Source organism: Dreissena polymorpha, chromosome 4 (genome assembly GCF_020536995.1).
Source record: "Dreissena polymorpha isolate Duluth1 chromosome 4, UMN_Dpol_1.0, whole genome shotgun sequence".
Taxonomy (NCBI): domain Eukaryota; kingdom Metazoa; phylum Mollusca; class Bivalvia; order Myida; family Dreissenidae; genus Dreissena; species Dreissena polymorpha.
In genome coordinates, this window is record NC_068358.1 from 15,695,001 (window position 1) to 15,713,273 (window position 18,273).

Consider the following 18,273-nt stretch of genomic DNA (forward strand, 5'->3'; position numbering starts at 1 on the left):
GCTTGCATAAGTAGCAAATTGCAACAATTAAAACAAGAATATCAGTGAAACTGATGGATGCTCCCCGATGATGCGCTTTGTCAATCTATGTGTTAATAAACACCTAAAAAAAATATATTATTAGCCTCAGTGACTTTGACCCCAGTGACCTCAAACCTCATCAAAAGGTAGTGGTACATGCAAGGTACCTACATGCCAAATATGTAAGAGATTGGTAAAATATTGAAGGCGCTATGAGAAACTCTAACAAAATTTTGACGGAAAAATCTATTTTTAGCCTCGGTGACCTAGAACTTGACCCCAGTGACCTCAAACCTCATCAAAAGGTAAAGGTCCATGCAAGGTACATACATGCCAAATATGTTAGAGAACGGTAAAATATTGAAGTTGCTATGAGAAACTGTAACAAAATTATGACGGAAAAATCTGTTATTAGCCTCAGTGACCTTGACCTTGACACCAGTGACCTCAAACCTCATCAAAAGGTAGAGGTCCATGAAAGGTACCTACATGCCAAATATGTAAGAGATCGAAAAAATGTTGAAGGTGATATGAAAAACTATCACAAAGTTGTGATGGAAAAATCTATTATTAGCCTCAGTAACCTTGACCTTGACAGCAGTGACCCCAAACCTCATCAAAAGGTAGAGGTCTATGCAAGGTACCTACATGCCAAATATGTAAGAGATTGGTAAAATATTGAAGGCGCTATGAGAAACTGTAACAAAAGTGTGCAGAAGGAAGGAAGTAAGGAACTTCAAACTGGCAACTATATGCCCCCCCCCCAAATTTTCTGGGAGCATAAAAATTGACTGCTGGTGTGCGATCGGTTTTAACCCCAGAGGCAAGGTTTTTACACATTTCGTAGATGACCATAACATAATCATATAAACCAAATATGTAAGCTTTGGGCGCTTTGATTTTACACAGAAATTATTATTTTTTGCTTACCTTTGCAGAGTTTGTCAAGAGAAATTTTGTGTTGCAAATAAAAAACAAGAAACTACAAATAGATCTATTTATATAAACATTAATTCAAATTGTTTTTAAGGTTTAACAACCAAAAGCATATACAAATTAAAATGTAATGCAAGAGATCCGGATCTTCAAGTAACAATGAGCCTCATGTTGTGAAAACTGGGCTTAATGCAGGTGCATAAAGTGTCATCGCGGATTAGCCTGAACAAAAATCCAATTAACCTACAGTGTTGCCCTGATTAGCCTGTGCAGACTGCACAGGCTAACCTAGGAGGACCATTTACGCACATGCATCAAGCCAAGTTTTACGGATCAGGTCTCCAACATTCCTTGAAGATCCTGATCTTTTACTCAAAAGTGTACCCCAATATTCCTCGTACCTCGACCTCTGGCACTATCTTGACCTTCTTCTTCAGGGGTACAACCTCCCCCTGGAGAGACCGCATGGCCATGATGTGCTGACAGTTCTCATCAAACTGGACGCTGTGGATCCCCGCAAACAGCTTCTTCAGGTGTGTCTGGATCACGTTCGGGTTCGTCGACTGTCCCAGGATCTCCAGTAGGTCATCATCACCGATGAAGTAGAACCGCGGGAACAGGGACCGCTTTTCCTGTAAGATGAATTAGTATTTAATATGAATTTCTATAATACAAATCTTGTGCATTCTTTAAACAATCTTTTTGTTTTGTTTTACTGACATTAGTTATTATCTTCTGGACCCAACTTGCACTTAAGAGCTGCCTTAAAAATTGCCCATAAGGATCATCTATGTATAAAATATACTTTCAGCCAGTGACAGTATTCTTTTGGACAAAAATGTATTTTCAATTAATCTGAATAAAATATTTTGTATAAAAATGTACCATAGCAGAACTGTGCCCAACAGCCAAATTTTCATCGGTTACATACCATCATGATTTTAATGAAGTAAGTCATCTTTGAGATACCTTATTTTTTACATTTTCCATCAACATGTTTTAATAAGTTGAGACAATCTAACCTCCAGGAACTCATTGAGTGATTTCTGGCACCTCTGCAGCTGATCCAACATGGTGGTAAGCTGATTGCGCAATCCAGTCTTATTGACAAGGGAGAGCACTCTATTGTCACGACGTACGTCCTTCATGATTGCTCTGAAATCAGGATATTAATATATATTCATGTCGCAATTGTTAGAGACAAACAATGTATTTTTAGCTTACGCAACAACACTTAATTTTATGAAAACCAGGACAAGAACACTTAAAATGAAATGTTATTCAAAGCATAGCTCAAAAATTTGTTATATGTCACAAGCTATCATTTTAAGTTCTTTTCAACAAAGGATAAAATGCACTAGATACAAAAATAACCTAAAACACTAACATCATCTCCCTTTTTACATCTTCAACCCTACTGAACCTGCTAGTAACCCATAAACACATGCGGCACTTGGCTGTTTCTGTTACCAAATAGATTGAATAACCAACACACAAACTCACCTGTAATCATCGTCCACCCGCTTGAACCTGCCCTGCTCCTTGGGTAGAGCCCCGCGCCCGAAGATTGGCTCTAGGTAGACCCACTTGCGCTGGATCTGGTTGAGGTTGTGCAGGTACTCATCCAGGTCCGCCAGTCTCTGCTCCCACACAGAGGCCTTGTCCTCAAAGCTCTTGTAGTATGGCGAGTCCTTCAAAGACTGAAGGAGGCTCTGGTTGTCTCCCACCTAATGATCAATTGACAATATGACGTTATGACTATGCATATGTAGAATAAGGCTCTGGTTGACTCCCACCTGACAATCAAATGGACAATATGACATTGTCACTATGCATATGTATGATAAGGTTGACCACGCCACCTCCAGTAAACAAATATCTTTACAAGAAATCTCCAGAAAAAAAGTCCGCATAAATATCCATCCTAAACACGAATACATTAAGATGTATTGTGACTTCTATGATCCATGTAGACCAAAACCAGCCCAGTCATACGAAAATGGGTCTTATGTCATATTCAGCCATGGTAGCCCCAGACCAGACTGTGTATTTGTGCAGTCTGGTCGAGAGCTCCCCTGTTTGCTAAAAAGTCATGCAATGTTTCCTGGTCTCATTAGTGGAGAGAATAGCTCCTGACAAGACTGCGTGGTTGCGCAGGCTGGTCTGGAGATACCCTGGCCACATGTGTTATAACACGCATTTTCCCATGGCTGGGCTTGTAGCCTAATGTAAAATGATAAAAGTTCCATAAAGACGCACCAAAGAAATTTCATGTTTGATTAACTCTTTCAGTGCTGGAACCGAATTTTGAAGGCCTTTGCAAACAGTTTGGATCCAGATGATACGCCACAGAACGTGGTGTGGCGTCTCATCAGGATACAAACTGTTCGCTATTCTGATAGTATTCTTTGAAAAAAATCGAAGAAAATGCTAATTTAAGAAATTCAGCAGACGACATTTTAGCAGACGACAAATTTCCCAGCATGCAAAGGGTTAAGCTGAGGAGGCAGCCTTCAAAACTGTTCCCACAGCCATCGCTAAAAGTACTCACAAAATTTCACCCTTTCAAGCAACACAAACATTCCCCCAGAATCAATATTAGGTACAGATGAAAACGCCCTAGAAAGACAAGAAAGACAACAAACTGTATTACATAATCTAGCATGATTTCCTGTACATAGTTGACATGCAAAACAAAAACCGTTAAGGTAGCGCACCTCTAATGGGCACATATCCAAATATAATCTAATTAATTATTTTCTTAATCAGCATCATTTCACTGAACTACATGCAAATTTGTAGGTAGGCTTTCCATGCTTTTTAAAAAAATATACCGATTTTTTCAAAACCACCCCCACGCTCGGCTTTTGTCCAGTTTATTTTCACCCCTGGGGTATATAAAAGTTCCATAATTCATTCAAATTTCCAAATATGGGCATGCAGTTGGTGTGTACAGATGCTGTAAAGGTGTTTAAAGTTTAAACAAGATGAAATAAGTATTATTTTACAGACATTTATTTTTAACAAATTTTTATCTATGGTAGAGCGCCATGAAATGTTAGTGATTTCAGCCAGGTAAAAATTGGGTCGGTTAAAAACAAAGTGTCATAAAATTCAAAATAGTATCATTTAAATCATATTTTAAACTTAGTTTTTATAGAAACACTATATACAGCAAAAATACCAAGAACTAGACAGATTTACCGTTTACTTTTTTAAATATAAATAAAAATGCAACATGCATGGTTCGTATTTTCAACAGTAAATCACCCAATTTCGCTATAACGTTGTTTTAATTTTAATAATTGAAGAATGTGCATAAAAATTGCAACATATTTAACAATAAATAATAGCTTATATGCCATATTAAATCAAATTACGTTAGAAAATAAGTAAAACGCGTCGCAAAAAAGCATACGTCGTCGGCAGGATTCGAACCTGCGCGGGAATATCCCAAAAGATTTCTAGTCTATGGCCTTAACCACTAGGCTACGGCACCTAATAGTAGGCTCTTCAACCTTCGAAGAAATCGCGGGAAATCATTAGAGGTGCACTACCTTAATACACATGTTGCCCTAATACCTGATTAACCAGCTCCTTCCAGTCTTTGATCAGGTGGATGGTGTTCTTGTTACTGTCCTCGTACTCTGTGAGCGAAAATTGTGCACCCGCACCCCACAGGTCCAACTCTCGTATCGCCTCACGTATCGTTACCTCCCCTTGAGCCCTTTGATTCAACTCCTGTAATTGGATAAAATAATAATAATTTTTTCCCATTTTTTCTCTATGAAGTCTGTCCATTCCTGATGTTTTGAACTAACAGACACCAGCAAGAAAACTTTCAGTCATTAAAAATTCAATCTAAATGTAATTTAACAATTTGTAATTTAACATGTACAGGCTGAGGCAGAAGACATCAAAAAGAGCCAATGAGAACTTTTAGAGAAACAAGCTTGAAGACTTTGGTTGTACTTCACATCAATTCAAAAGCCCTGACTTATACTGGTCTATTCTCTATAGGTGGGTTGCACATACAAAAAGCACTTTTAGAATTTTTTTCTGTTTGACCTAACTGCCAATAGACCAGTATATGCTATAATTTGGAAAAAAACCACTTAACTTCAGTTACAAATCAAGTCAATCCATTCAAAATCCTTTCAAAAGCACATATCACCTACAATTATTTTAATGAAACTACAATTTGTACACAAAAGGGCAGCATTGTTTGTAAATTAAAATTTCTCCGAAGTTACAGAAATATGTATAACAATTATAATATCAAATGAACCTAAAGTGCACAAGTGTTGGCAATGTTATGTTCGCTTATTACTACATAGGTGAATCTTTGTTCTTCTAAATAATAATCAAAGATTTTGCGCTTTAAGATGGCTTCTTGACTGCGTGTATTGAGTGTGCCAGCCTTGTATAACGATAAAACTCATTTCTTTGTTATTTAATGTTAATTATCTGGCCTCATTTGTATAGAGCTGTACATTTGTCAAGTTATGTAAGTTTTCAGAGTTTTCTGTTTTCTAGTTATAATAGGGGTTTTAAGCAAGTTTTTGTTTGGCACATTATTCAGTGTGGTTGAAGATACATTTTAAGCCAACGCGATTAAATGCGATTAGTTTTAAGAAACTTTGATCTTCATACTTTTGTAAATTGTTATGTTTTTCTGTACAGTAAGATTTACAGGCCTCAGTAGTTCACGCTTGTAGTCGTACGATATCGGGTGATGTGTACATGATCGATTTATGTCTAATTTGATTGGTCAAACCAGCTTACCTAGGAAAAGTGTGAGATGGTTAATTGACCGCCGTCCTGATATGACTGCAATAGTGTTGAAAATGGAGCACAGCCCCCACTCCCAACCCCTCTCAAAACCTAACACACATAAAAACTATATTAAAAAATAAAAAATATTTCCGTAACAGTACCTTGAGTTCATTAGCGTTTGCAATGATGTGCTCGCTGGCCTGTAGGATGTGACCGAAGTTGAGTTTCTCGAGGGTGGTACCGCGTGGCATCTTGAGCATCCGGAACAGCTCCAGCCAGTGGTCCTGGGACAGAGGCTCTCCACGCACCCACTTCAGCACTGGCAGCACATTCTGAAATAAGGCGCAGGGGCATAGCAACATTTTGTTTTGCTACAAAGGACCACAACTTCACTTACTATTTGAGCTTAGAGCGCAACAAACATCAAATTGACAGACTAACGGAAGAATGTACAGTAAACATAAAATCTGAAAATGTGGCATAAAAATGAAAAAGGCATGTTTTTATTGTGCCTAAATCTACATCTTGTATTTAATTGTTGTATTCTCTGCAAGTCTATATGACCACAAACTCAGATGTTGCTATACCTTATATGTCTCTATGTCCTTGTGCAGACGGACAGTCATGGTGGTAGCCTCCCTTTCCTTCAACTTCTCGTACCAGCCGCCAAGAAACTCCTCAAACAGGTACGTCTTACTCCTGCAAACACAACAACAATGATACAGTCTTCTCATTCACCTTTACCTTAGTATTTTAATTGGTTAAAAGGCAATATTGACAGCTAACATGGAATTGTATTAAAAAAACAAGTTTTGTAAAACATGTCCCTGACTTGCAGCAAGATAATCTCAGTGACTTTGACCTTAGATCTCTTGATTTGAAAATGGGTAATCCTTCGCCAAGAATAACCATATACTAATTTATATGATCTTAAGAATTCTCAAGATATTGTGCCAAATATACCGATAATCCACTTTACCCATTGGCATGATCGTAGGTCAGTGTTCTAAAACAATAGTGCTGAAATGAAATTCATGTTACAAGACCATGAGATCTTGACCTTAAAATCAATAGGCATCTTCTCTTTCTCAAAAGTAACCACTATACCAATTTTCAATATATAAGGTAAGAGCGTTCACAAGATATCTCGCGGAAACAATTTTACTGTGACAAGGCTCTGTAACCTTGACCTTTTACACGTTGACCTCAAATTTGATAGGCATCTTCCTCTCCTGTAATTACCATCATACCACATTGTATGGTTTAGGTCAAAGCATTTTCTTGATATAACCCAGAAACAAAAGGTCTACTGACTGACAGACTGACCAACAAAGGAACAAATTCAAAGCAAAATACCCCTACTTTTTCGAATGGGGGCATAATAAGTATTTATAAATTGGTTTCTTAATATAAAGGACTCGTTTTTATAATTAATCATTAAAATATTTATAATCATACAAAGTGGTACTGGGGACACTTTCCAAGGACCATGGAAAATAAGAAATAATAGTAAAACTATTTATACAAAGTTGTACTGGGAACACTTTCCCTGGGCCCAAGAAAATAAAAAGTAATAATAAAACCATTTCTTAAATGCCCGGATTGAACCCCATGGGCTTACTCTTATACTTTAACAATCACTCTAATTTCCAGTACAACTTATCGTAACTCTACCTGAATGAGATCCAGTCTTCCTTGGCCAGTTCCTGCAGGCCTGTATTGAACTCCTCCAGCAGGAACCACATGGCCTCGTACTCGGACAGGCTGCGGTTGATCTGGTCGGCGAGCTCAAACGAGGGAACCACCATCCCAAAGTGCTCAAGGTCATTCCTGGGAACATATTAAACAAAATAAATAAACAGCTAGGTGTAAAATTAAGACTTGTTTCTAGTTAAGTCCAAAGTCAATTTCTTAACATAGATAAATTCTGTATAAAATTCATTAAGTTTTTGGTTGTTTCCGAACAAGTATTGTCATTGTACATGTAGTTGTTTTTATTTTGAAAATCTGCTTTTAATGAAGTAAACCCAGTGGGGAAATGTGCTCCTAAAGATTGAGCCCCTGAACTCTAGTATACTTGAATGGCACTGTATCAATTGAGCTAAATGGGTGGCTGGTTCTTACCAAATGACACTACATAAGATTATTTTCCTGATACTGAAATATCCTGATAACTTTATGGCTGTGAAGTATCAGTTTGCTATGCTTGCAGTCAATTTTAGTTGTTGTTTTGTTCCCTTATTTACAATGTTACAAATAGAAGAGATGTAATATATTCAATATGATGATAAATATTTCATTCCTTCAAACAAAGTATTAATGTAGCAAAAGAACATTTCACAAAATTAAAACGCACAAAAACTGCATTAAATGGTTGGCGACACTGGAACAAAGGAAAATGGGTGCTAAATGCATGTACTTAGAGTGTCATTCCAGATAAGCCTGTGCAGTCTGCACAGATTAATCAGGGATAATACTTTACCTTTGTATGGTATTTTTCATTTAAAGGAAGTCTCTTTTTTAGCAAAAATCCAGTATAGGCGGAAAGTGTCGTCCCTGATTAGCCTGTGCAGACTGCACAGGCTAATCTGGGACGTTGCTTTACGCACATGCATTAAACCCCGATTTTCCAAGAGCAGGGCTCAAATACAACAAACACCTACACAAGTCTCTTCCTATTCTCCTCCATCTCATGAAACTCCTGTCGCTTGTCCTTGATCACCTGAATGGCGGCCTTCAGTTTCTCCTTGTCTCCCTCCAGGGCCTCGTCTCCCGGCTTCAGCTGCTGCCACCGGGCACCAAACTTGTCCAGCTCGGCCTGGAAATTCTTCACGCGTCCATCCACGCTCTTCTTCATCACCTCCACCTGGAGTAGAATTTTTTTTATTTACTACTGTAGAATCATTATTATTGGTAAAACATTTATTTTTGTTTATTTTGTAGGCTGACCGATCAACGAAATTAACACAAACAAATATAAAAGAAAATGACCGAAGCAAAGTCCTCTTTGATATTTTCGAAAATAAGAAATCCAAAAATTAATGTGTCTACAAAAATCTATTTTTTGAAAAACCCATAATTTCATGGCAAGGAATATAAATTATTTTACAGTATTTAACTAATAAGTACAACTATGATGTTAAGTATTGTAATAATATGAAAGCGAAAATCAGTGGCTTTGTGATCTGAAAATCAAAGGTAAATGACCACTAGGTTCAGATTTCTCTTCTGAGCTTAGTGAATAAAACATTAAGTACATTAAATGACAGGAACAAGTTTTTTTTTTTAATGTTTGATGATGAAATATTTTTTTTGTGGTAATTATAAAACTTTGAAAAACTTTAAAATTGATTTATATGAGCCTCTTGCTCTGAGAAAATAAGGTAAAATGCATGTGTGTTAAGTGTTGTCCCACATTAGCCTGTGAAGACCACACAGGCTAATCAGGGAAGACACTTTCTGCTTTTCTGGTATTTTTTGTTTGAAGGAAGTCTTTACTTAGCAAATATCCAGTCTGTTTAGGTGGAAAGTGCCCACTGCACAGACTTATCTGGAACAACACTAAAATATGCATTAAGCCCCATTTTCCCAGATTGTGGCTCATTCATATAAGCCAACAATTGTGAAGTGTGCCTTAGTTATCTCTTTCAGTGCTGAAAGCGAATTTTGAAGGCCTTTGCAAACAGTTTGGATCCAGATGAGACACCACAGAACGTGGCCTCTCATCAGGATCCAAACTGTTTGCTATTCTGATAGCATTCCTTGAAAAAAAATCGAAGAAAATGCTAATTTTAGAAATTCAGCAGACGACATTTTAGCAGACGACAAATTTTCCAGCATGCAAAGGGTTATTTCATACCTGTTCCTTAACCATGAGCTGGAAGCTCTCCATCATGAGTTCAAACTTGTCCCAGCGAGCCAGCAGCTGGTTGATAGAGTCCACCCCTCCACCTGCTACTGAACGCAGAAGCTTGTTCTTAGACTCAGCCGTGTCAAACAGAGGCTTGATCTGAAATAAGGATCAGTTTAGGTAATTTTTTGTTCTTTGAAATGACCTTTAAACCTGGGCTTGTAACCTTCATCTTATAACGCTCAATGAAGTTTATGTCAACAGCGTTTTTGTCATCATTTGGGAATGGGGACTTGGACATTTGGATTGGGTAAAATTGTGTGGTTTTGACAAAGATTGGGAAATAAGTGTTGTTTTTTTTGTTTACAAATACTTCAAAATTGAGAATACAAGTATAATTTTAATAATTTACTTACTAAGGTTAAACTTATAGAACTAGATTGAGAGATGAACTAAATGTTGCAATTAATTTAAAAATATTAATTTAATTTTTTGGAAACCTTCAATTGGAAATTTAAGGCTGTCATCTTTAGGGAAAACATATATTTTTGACACTGGGGATGGGACTGAAATATGTGACCAAAAACAACACTGGTAAAGGGCTCACCTGTTTCCTCTGCTTGGCAAACTCCCCATGCTTCGTGTTAGCCTCGCCAATCTCCTCCGTGCTCGTCGGCCGCTTGGACAGCGTTTCCATGGAAACATTGAGGAAGTTCTCAATCTCTGCAACATCCTTGGTGATTGCCTTTCTGAGCGAGTTGAGAAGCGCGTCGAACAGTCGCTGGATGTGGTCGTCAATGACGGCTTTTACTGGCATCGTGTTGACGGTGATACAGTCTATCTTGACCTCACTGGAATATGTAACATGAGCTTTATAACAAAAGGTCACTACACTTTTTGTTTCACACTACCTTTTTTACAAGCTAAACAGAAACGACACCTAAACTGGATTTTTGCAACGAAGGGACTTACTTTAAACAAAAAATTCCATAAAAGCAGAAAGTGTCGTCCCTGATAAGCCTGTGCGGACTATACAGGCTAATCTGTAACAACACTTAACCCCCATGGATTAAATCCCCTTTTCACAGAGCGAGGCTCAAATACATTTTAACACTGACCTTAAATGTTTTATAATTATCACAAAAATAATATTTCATCATCAAACATTGAACAAATATTAGAGATTGTTTCATCATAATAAAAAAAGATAAATACTGTTCATGTTCACTATCTCTATTTTAACAAGAGGTCCGCTGTCGGAGACATATGCCCCCAAAACAAGGCCTTGATTTGTAAACATATTGTGACAGTCACCTTGAACTTTGACCTAGTGACCCCAATTTCAAGAGGGGTCATCTACTATCCCAGGCCAATGCACATGTGAAGTATCAAGTCAATCGGTCTATTGGTTGACGAGTAATTGATCGGAAATGATTTGCACACTTATTGTGACAGTGACCTTGACCTTTGATCTAGTGAACCCAATTTCAATAGGGGTCATCTACTATCCGAGTCCAATGCACATGTGAAGTATCAAGCCAATCGGTCAATCAGTTCAAAAGTTATTGAACGGAAACGAACTGGTCTACCGACAGACACACAGACCGACCGACAGACCGACCAACATCCAGCAAAACAATATACCCCTCTTCTTTGAAGGGGGCATAATTAATTATATTAGCAGTATCACACGAAAACCAAACTCATTTTCACTACTCAAGCTTGTCTCAGTAGTGACAAAAAAAACAACATAACATGTAGAGATGTAGAAAAAGTTGCTACAACCTAGTTAAAAAAATTATACTTTGAAAATATAAACTATATAGATTTTTACAAAAGATAAAAAACGCTACACATACACAACTTTATTTTATATGGAAGAGGGCGGAAATAATATATCAAAAATTGTTTTAATTCTTAGTCGGATAAATTTGTGTTTAAGGACAGATAGATGGAAGGACATCAACATTGACACCAGTATATCCCCTCTTACTTTGTTTCAAGAGTACTAATAACAAGAGATGTGTTCGTCAGAAACACAATGCCCCCTATTGCGCCGCTTTAAAATTATTTTTTTTTATTTTTTTGGACCTTAAAGGATGACCTTGACCTTGAACTTCCACTACTAAAAATGTGCAGCTTCATAAGAATGCCGCTTTGATTTTTTATTTTTTTTTTACCTTTGACCTTGAAGGATGACCTTGACCTTGACGGATGACCATGACCTTGAACTTCCACCACTCAAAATGTGAAGCTTATGATAACGCCGCTTTGAATTTAATTTTTTTACCTTTGACCTTGAAGGATGACCTTGACCTTGAAGGATGACCTTGACCCTCCACCACTCAAAATGTGCAGCTTCATGAAAACGCCGCTTTGAAAAAAATATTTGTTTTTTGTTTTGTTTTGACCTTTGACCTTGAAGGATGACCTTGACCTTGAACTTCCACCACTAAAAATGTGCAGCTTCATGAGATACACATGCATGCCAAATATCAAGTTGCTATCTTCAATATTAAAAAAGTTATGGCCAATGTTAAAGTTTTCGGACTGACAGACGCCATATATTTGACATTTAACCTTGAAAGATGACCTTGACCTTCACCTTTCACCACTCAAAATGTTCAGCTCCATGAGATACACATGCATTCCTAATATTAAGTTGCTATCTTCAATAGTGAAAAAGATATGGCCAATGTTAAAGTTTTTTTCAGACAGACAGACAGACTGACTGACATACTGACGGACAGTTCAACTGCTATATGCCACCCTACCGGGGGCATAAAAACAAGTCTGCAAAGTAGACAAATCCTACTCCCCTTACTTGGGTAGTTTCTCTGCGTCCCGGCCCCGTATCTTGAGAGCCTTGAAGTTTTTCTCCCAGTCCCCCTGCTCCTTGAGATGTTGCTCCACAAACTCATCCAGGTCCAGCGAGCCCAGAACTACCCACTCCTGAAATGGAACTTAAGATTTAACCAACTGTAGAACAATCCACTCCTGAAATGGAACTTAGATTTAACCAACTGTAGAACAATCCACTCCTGAAATGGAACTTAGATTTAACCAACTGTAGAACAATCCACTCCTGAAATTGAACTTAGATTTAACCAACTGTAGAACAATCCACTCCTGAAATTGAACTTAGATTTAACCAACTGTAGAACAATCCACTCCTGAAATTGAACTTAGATTTAACCAACTGTAGAACAATCCACTCCTGAAATTGAACTTAGATTTAACCAACTGTAGAACAATCCGCTCCTGAAATGGAACTTAGATTTAACCAACTGTAGAACAATCCGCTCCTGAAATGGAACTTAAGATTTAACCAACTGTAGAACTATCCACTCCTGAAATTGAACTTAGATTTAACCAACTGTAGAACAATCCACTCCTGAAATTGAACTTAGATTTAACCAACTGTAGAACAATCCGCTCCTGAAATGGAACTTAAGATTTAACCAACTGTAGAACTATCCACTCCTGAAATTGAACTTAGATTTAACCAACTGTAGAACAATCCACTCCTGAAATTGAACTTAGATTTAACCAACTGTAGAACAATCCGCTCCTGAAATGGAACTTAGATTTAACCAACTGTAGAACAATCCGCTCCTGAAATGGAACTTAAGATTTAACCAACTGTAGAACTATCCACTCCTGAAATGGAACTTAGATTTAACCAACTGTAGAACAATCCGCTCCTGAAATTGAACTTAGATTTAACCAACTGTAGAACAATCCACTCCTGAAATTGAACTTAGATTTAACCAACTGTAGAACAATCCACTCCTGAAATTGAACTTAGATTTAACCAACTGTAGAACTATCCACTCCTGAAATGGAACTTAGATTTAACCAACTGTAGAACAATCCACTCCTGAAATGGAACTTAGATTTTACCAACTGTAGAACTATCCACTCCTGAAATGGAACTTAGATTTAACCAACTGTAGAACAATCCACCCCTGAAATAGAACTTAGATTTAACCAACTGTAGAACAATCCACCCCTGAAATGGAACTTAGATTTAACCAACTGTAGAACAATCCACCCCTGAAATGGAACTTAGATTTAATCAACTGTAGAACAATCACTCCTGAAATGGAACTTAGATTTATCCAACTGTAGAACAATCCACTCCTGAAATGGAACTTAGATTTAACCAACTGTAGAACAATCCACTCCTGAAATGGAACTTAGATTTATCCAACTGTAGAACAATCACTCCTGAAATGGAACTTAGATTTAACCAACTGTAGAACAATCACTCCTGAAATGGAACTTAGATTTATCCAACTGTAGAACAATCCACTCCTGAAAAAGAACTAGAATGTCAGAAAGCCCCGAATAACCTACTATTTAAGTTGAGCTTAAATTTCAGCCACCTGAACACATCCAACTCCTAAAATGGAGCTTGAATTTCAGGAACACCTGAAGAATGCTCTTTTTGAACTGAACTTTGAATTTTAGAGAGCTCACAACAATCCACTCCAAAAAATGGGACTTTAATGTCAGTGACGACAGAACAACACACTCCTCAAAGCGTGCTTGAATTTCAGCACCCCAAAACAACCCAGTCATAAATTGAAACTGAAATTTCAGCGACCCCAGGACAACCAAAACTGGAAACTGGACTTAAGTAGAAAGCCACAAAAGGGTCATTCTGCTTTGCAAGTAACAATACCTTCCATGTTGTACTTACATGTCTTGTTCTGAGAAAACTGGGCTTAATTCTTGTGCATAAAGTGCCATCCCAGATTTGCCTGTGCAGTCCGCACAGGCTAATCAGGGACGACACTTTCCACTTTTATGGTATTTTTAGTTTGAAGGAAGTCCCTTCTTACCGAAAATCAAGTTTATGCGTAAAGTGTCTTCCCTGATTAGCCTGTGCAGACTGCACAGGCTAATCTGGAACGTCACTTTACGCACATGCATTATGCCCAGTTTTGTCAGAACAATACACATACTATTCTTAATTTTAAAATCCAAATCTGGAACCAATTCATAGGCAATGAACATAGAGTCTCACCTTAAATTTCTCCAGTTCCTCTGCCAACCGTTTGAACAGGGCGTCGCCCTTCTGGTAACAGTTGAAGAAGCCGTCTGCATTGCGGTCGATAATGGCGGGAAATATAAGGTTCTCCGTGTTCTCTGACACTCCCTTGAAGATGTTGGGGATGCTGATGAACTTCTTCATTTCCCGGAAGTACTTGGCCTTCACCTCTTCAAATGGTGGATTGAACTGCAGATGTCTTTGCCTGTGGGAATATTGTTTAACCCTTTGCATGCTGGGAAATTTGTCGTCTGCTAAAATGTCATCTGCTGAATTTCTAAAATTAGCCTTTTCTTCGATTTTTTTTTCAAAGAATAATATCAGAATAGCAAACAGTAAGGATCCTGATGAGACACCACGTTCTGTGGCGTCTCATCTGGATCCAAACTGTTTGCAAAGGCCTTCAAAATTCGGTTCCAGCGCTGAAAGAGTTAAGAAATTTGAAAAGAATCTAAGGGCACATTGTGGTGAATAAACCAAAAGGTCAAGCTAACAAGAGCTCATTTTAGGCTGAAAGCCATTGATACTGAGTTTGGGAGAAAACTGTCTGATTTGAGATCATAAACAGTTTAAATTTCAAATTTTGATTATTCAAGGCCCAAAATTATGTAGATCCAGGACACAAATTTGACCAGTTAACAAACTTGAGCAAGATATTTGTGACACAAGATTTTCATTAAGTTTGGTGAAGACTGCAAACAAATACTGGGTAAACAGCGCCATTATAATAATTTACTCTGCAGCTCATTAGTTTTAGCCTCTCTCTGGGAAAACAGGGCTTAATGCATGTGTGTAAAGTATAATACCAGATTAGCCTGTAAAGTTCGCACAAGCTAATAAAGGACGACATTTTCCGCTTAAACTTGATATTTGTTAAGAAGAGACTTCCTTGAAACAAAAAAATACGATATAATTGGGAAGTGTCGTCCCTAATTAGCCTGTGCAGACTGAAGGTTAATCTGGGAGGGCATTTTTGTACACGCATTAAGCCCCTTTTGCACAGAGCCTGACTCAATTGCACGTAAAATTCTATCATATACATTGTCATCAAGTCTATTGAAGAAATCTGTTGAATTTAAGTAATTCATTTTAGACTGGCCGACTTTGATGATTAACTGATTAACTGACCGATGAACAGCCTGTAATTAGCGAACCATCAAATCTTGTCATCCTTGATAGAAGGTTATCAAATAACATGCTAAAGAATTACATAAATTAAACATATGACTCGCGTTCTGAGTAAACTGGGCTTAATACATGTGCGTAAAGTGTCGTCCCAGATTAGCTTGTGCAGTCTGCACATGCTAATCTGGGACGACACTTTCCGCTTTTATGGTATTTTTAGTTTCAAGGAAGTCCCTCCTTACCAAAAATCAAGTTTAGGCGGAAAGTGTCGTCCCTGATTAGCCTGTGCGGACAACACAGGCTAATCTGGGATGACACTTTACGCACATAAATTAAGCCCAGTTTTCTCAGAACAAGGCTCATATAACAAAGATTCTGAAACCCTTGCTACCTGTATGTGATGTCGACCCGTATCTCCGGCAGGTTTTCATTGAGCGCTTCCAGCCCCATCTTGTACTGGAACTCAAGAGCCTTGTACAGCTGTCTGTCCCAGTGGGCCTTCCAGGGGGCCATGTGCTCCGGGATGAAACCCTGTGAAAGAGAAAGTTTATGAGCTTTGCTCTGGGACAATGGTGTTTAATCCATGTGCATAAAGTGTCATTCAAGATCAGCCTATGCAATCAGGGACAACACTTTCTTCCTAGACTGATTTTTGCAAAGAAGAGACTTCATTTAAACAGAAAATACCATAAAAGCAGAAAGTGTCATCACTAATTAGCCTGTGTGGACTGCACAGGCTAATCTGGGACAACAATTTACGAACATATGCATTAAGCCCAGATTTCTCAGAACACAACTCATGTGCATTAAGCCCAGTTTTCTCGGAGCGAGGCTCGTACTGATTTCTCACCATTTTTAGAGCCATCTTTTGTGCAATGTGGTCTTTGATTCAACAATGACTGACAGAAAATATGCAATAATGGTAGATGTAAAAAGTAAACTATATTTAAACATTGTCAAAAATGTATTGAAACATTGCTAAAAATTTATTTAAACATTGTCAACAGCTATTTAAACATTTAAACAAGAGCACCGCCTTGCGGGTGCAGACCGCTCATCTATTTCTTTTTAAAGGTGAAGGGACTCTCATTTTCAATCACAAAGGAGGGAGGGGTGGAGTGAAGAGGGGTGCATTGTGTGGGTGTGTGGACATTTATTACATTATCTTCCAAAAATACGAAAAAAAGGAAAAAAAATCGGGGTGTGGGGGGTGGGGGGGGTGGGGGGTGGTGGGGGGGGGAAGGGGGTGGGGATTCTTGGGTGCGATGGTTGGACGGTATTTCAAACATAAAATAATATAAAAAAATATTTGTGTTTTTTAACCGTTTCAAAAAAAAAATGAGGGGGGTGAGGTGGGGGGGGGGGGGGTATAGTGTGAGGGTGTGGTGGTAATTTGTGAGATGATCTTAAAAAAAAATTTATTCAAAGGTCAAGGTAAAATTCAACTTGCCAGGTACAGTAACCTCATGATAGCATGAAAGTATTTGAAGTTTAAAAGCAATAGCCTTGATACTTAAAAAGTAAAGTGGATCGAAACACAAAATTTAACCATATATTCTAAGTTACTAAGTCAAAAAAGGGCCATAATTCCGTAAAAATGACATCCAGAGTTATGCAACTTGTCCTTTTACTGTACCCTTATGATAGTTTGCGAGTGTTCCAAGTATGAAAGCAATATCTATGATACTTTCGGGGTAAAGTGGACCAAAACACAAAACTTAACCAAAAACTTTCAATTTTCTAAGTATAAAGGGCCCATAATTCCGTCCAAATGCCAGTCAGAGTTACATAACTTTGCCTGCACAGTCCCCTTACGATAGTTAATAAGTGTTGCAAGTATGAAAGCAATAGCTTTGATACTGTAGGAATAAAGTGGACCTAAACACAAAACATAACCAAATTTTCAATTTTCTAAGTATAAAAAGGGCACATAATTCTGCCAAAATGCCAGTCATAGTTACATTACTTTGCCTGCACAGTCCCCTTATGATAGTTAGTAAGTGTTGCAAGTATGAAAGCAATAGCTTTGATACTTAAGGAATAAAATGGACCTAAACACAAAACTTAACCAAAATTTTCAATTTTCTAAGTATAAAAAGGGCACATAATTCAGTCAAAATGCAAGCCAGAGTTATCTAACTTTGCCTGCCCAGTCCCCTCATGATAGAAAGTAAGTGTACCAAGTTTGAATGCAATAGCATTGATACTTTCTGAGAAAAGTGGACCTAAACGCAAAACTTAACCGGACGCCGACGCAGACGCCAAGGTGATGACAATAGCTCATAATTTTTTTTCAAAAAATAGATGAGCTAAAAAATAAAGTCCCCAATTAAAATTTCACAAATGAGTGTCTATTGTCACACTTTTGTGTTGATTGTCAATGGCCCATTAAAGTTAGCTCTCTAAATTAGGAAGTTTTTCTACAGGATCTCGGTGCAGTAGTCTTACCAGTATTTAGATGTCTTAAATGCTTATAAGCATCCATTAAAGAATTTTCGCAAATGAGCAT

General features: G+C 37.8%; 1 protein-coding gene across 1 annotated transcript in view; it reads right to left on the reverse strand.

The window, feature by feature from the left end:
* The window catches only part of LOC127877136 (cytoplasmic dynein 2 heavy chain 1-like), a 127,184-nt gene that overhangs the window by 92,049 nt on the left and 16,862 nt on the right, over window positions 1-18,273 (reverse strand). Inside the window, 13 exon segments of the mRNA XM_052422781.1 lie at window positions 1,359-1,589; window positions 1,980-2,112; window positions 2,461-2,684; window positions 4,540-4,698; window positions 5,895-6,065; window positions 6,321-6,432; window positions 7,408-7,563; window positions 8,397-8,599; window positions 9,593-9,742; window positions 10,191-10,434; window positions 12,408-12,535; window positions 14,616-14,844; window positions 16,156-16,295. Of these exon segments, the coding sequence (XP_052278741.1) occupies window positions 1,359-1,589; window positions 1,980-2,112; window positions 2,461-2,684; window positions 4,540-4,698; window positions 5,895-6,065; window positions 6,321-6,432; window positions 7,408-7,563; window positions 8,397-8,599; window positions 9,593-9,742; window positions 10,191-10,434; window positions 12,408-12,535; window positions 14,616-14,844; window positions 16,156-16,295 (2,280 nt within the window).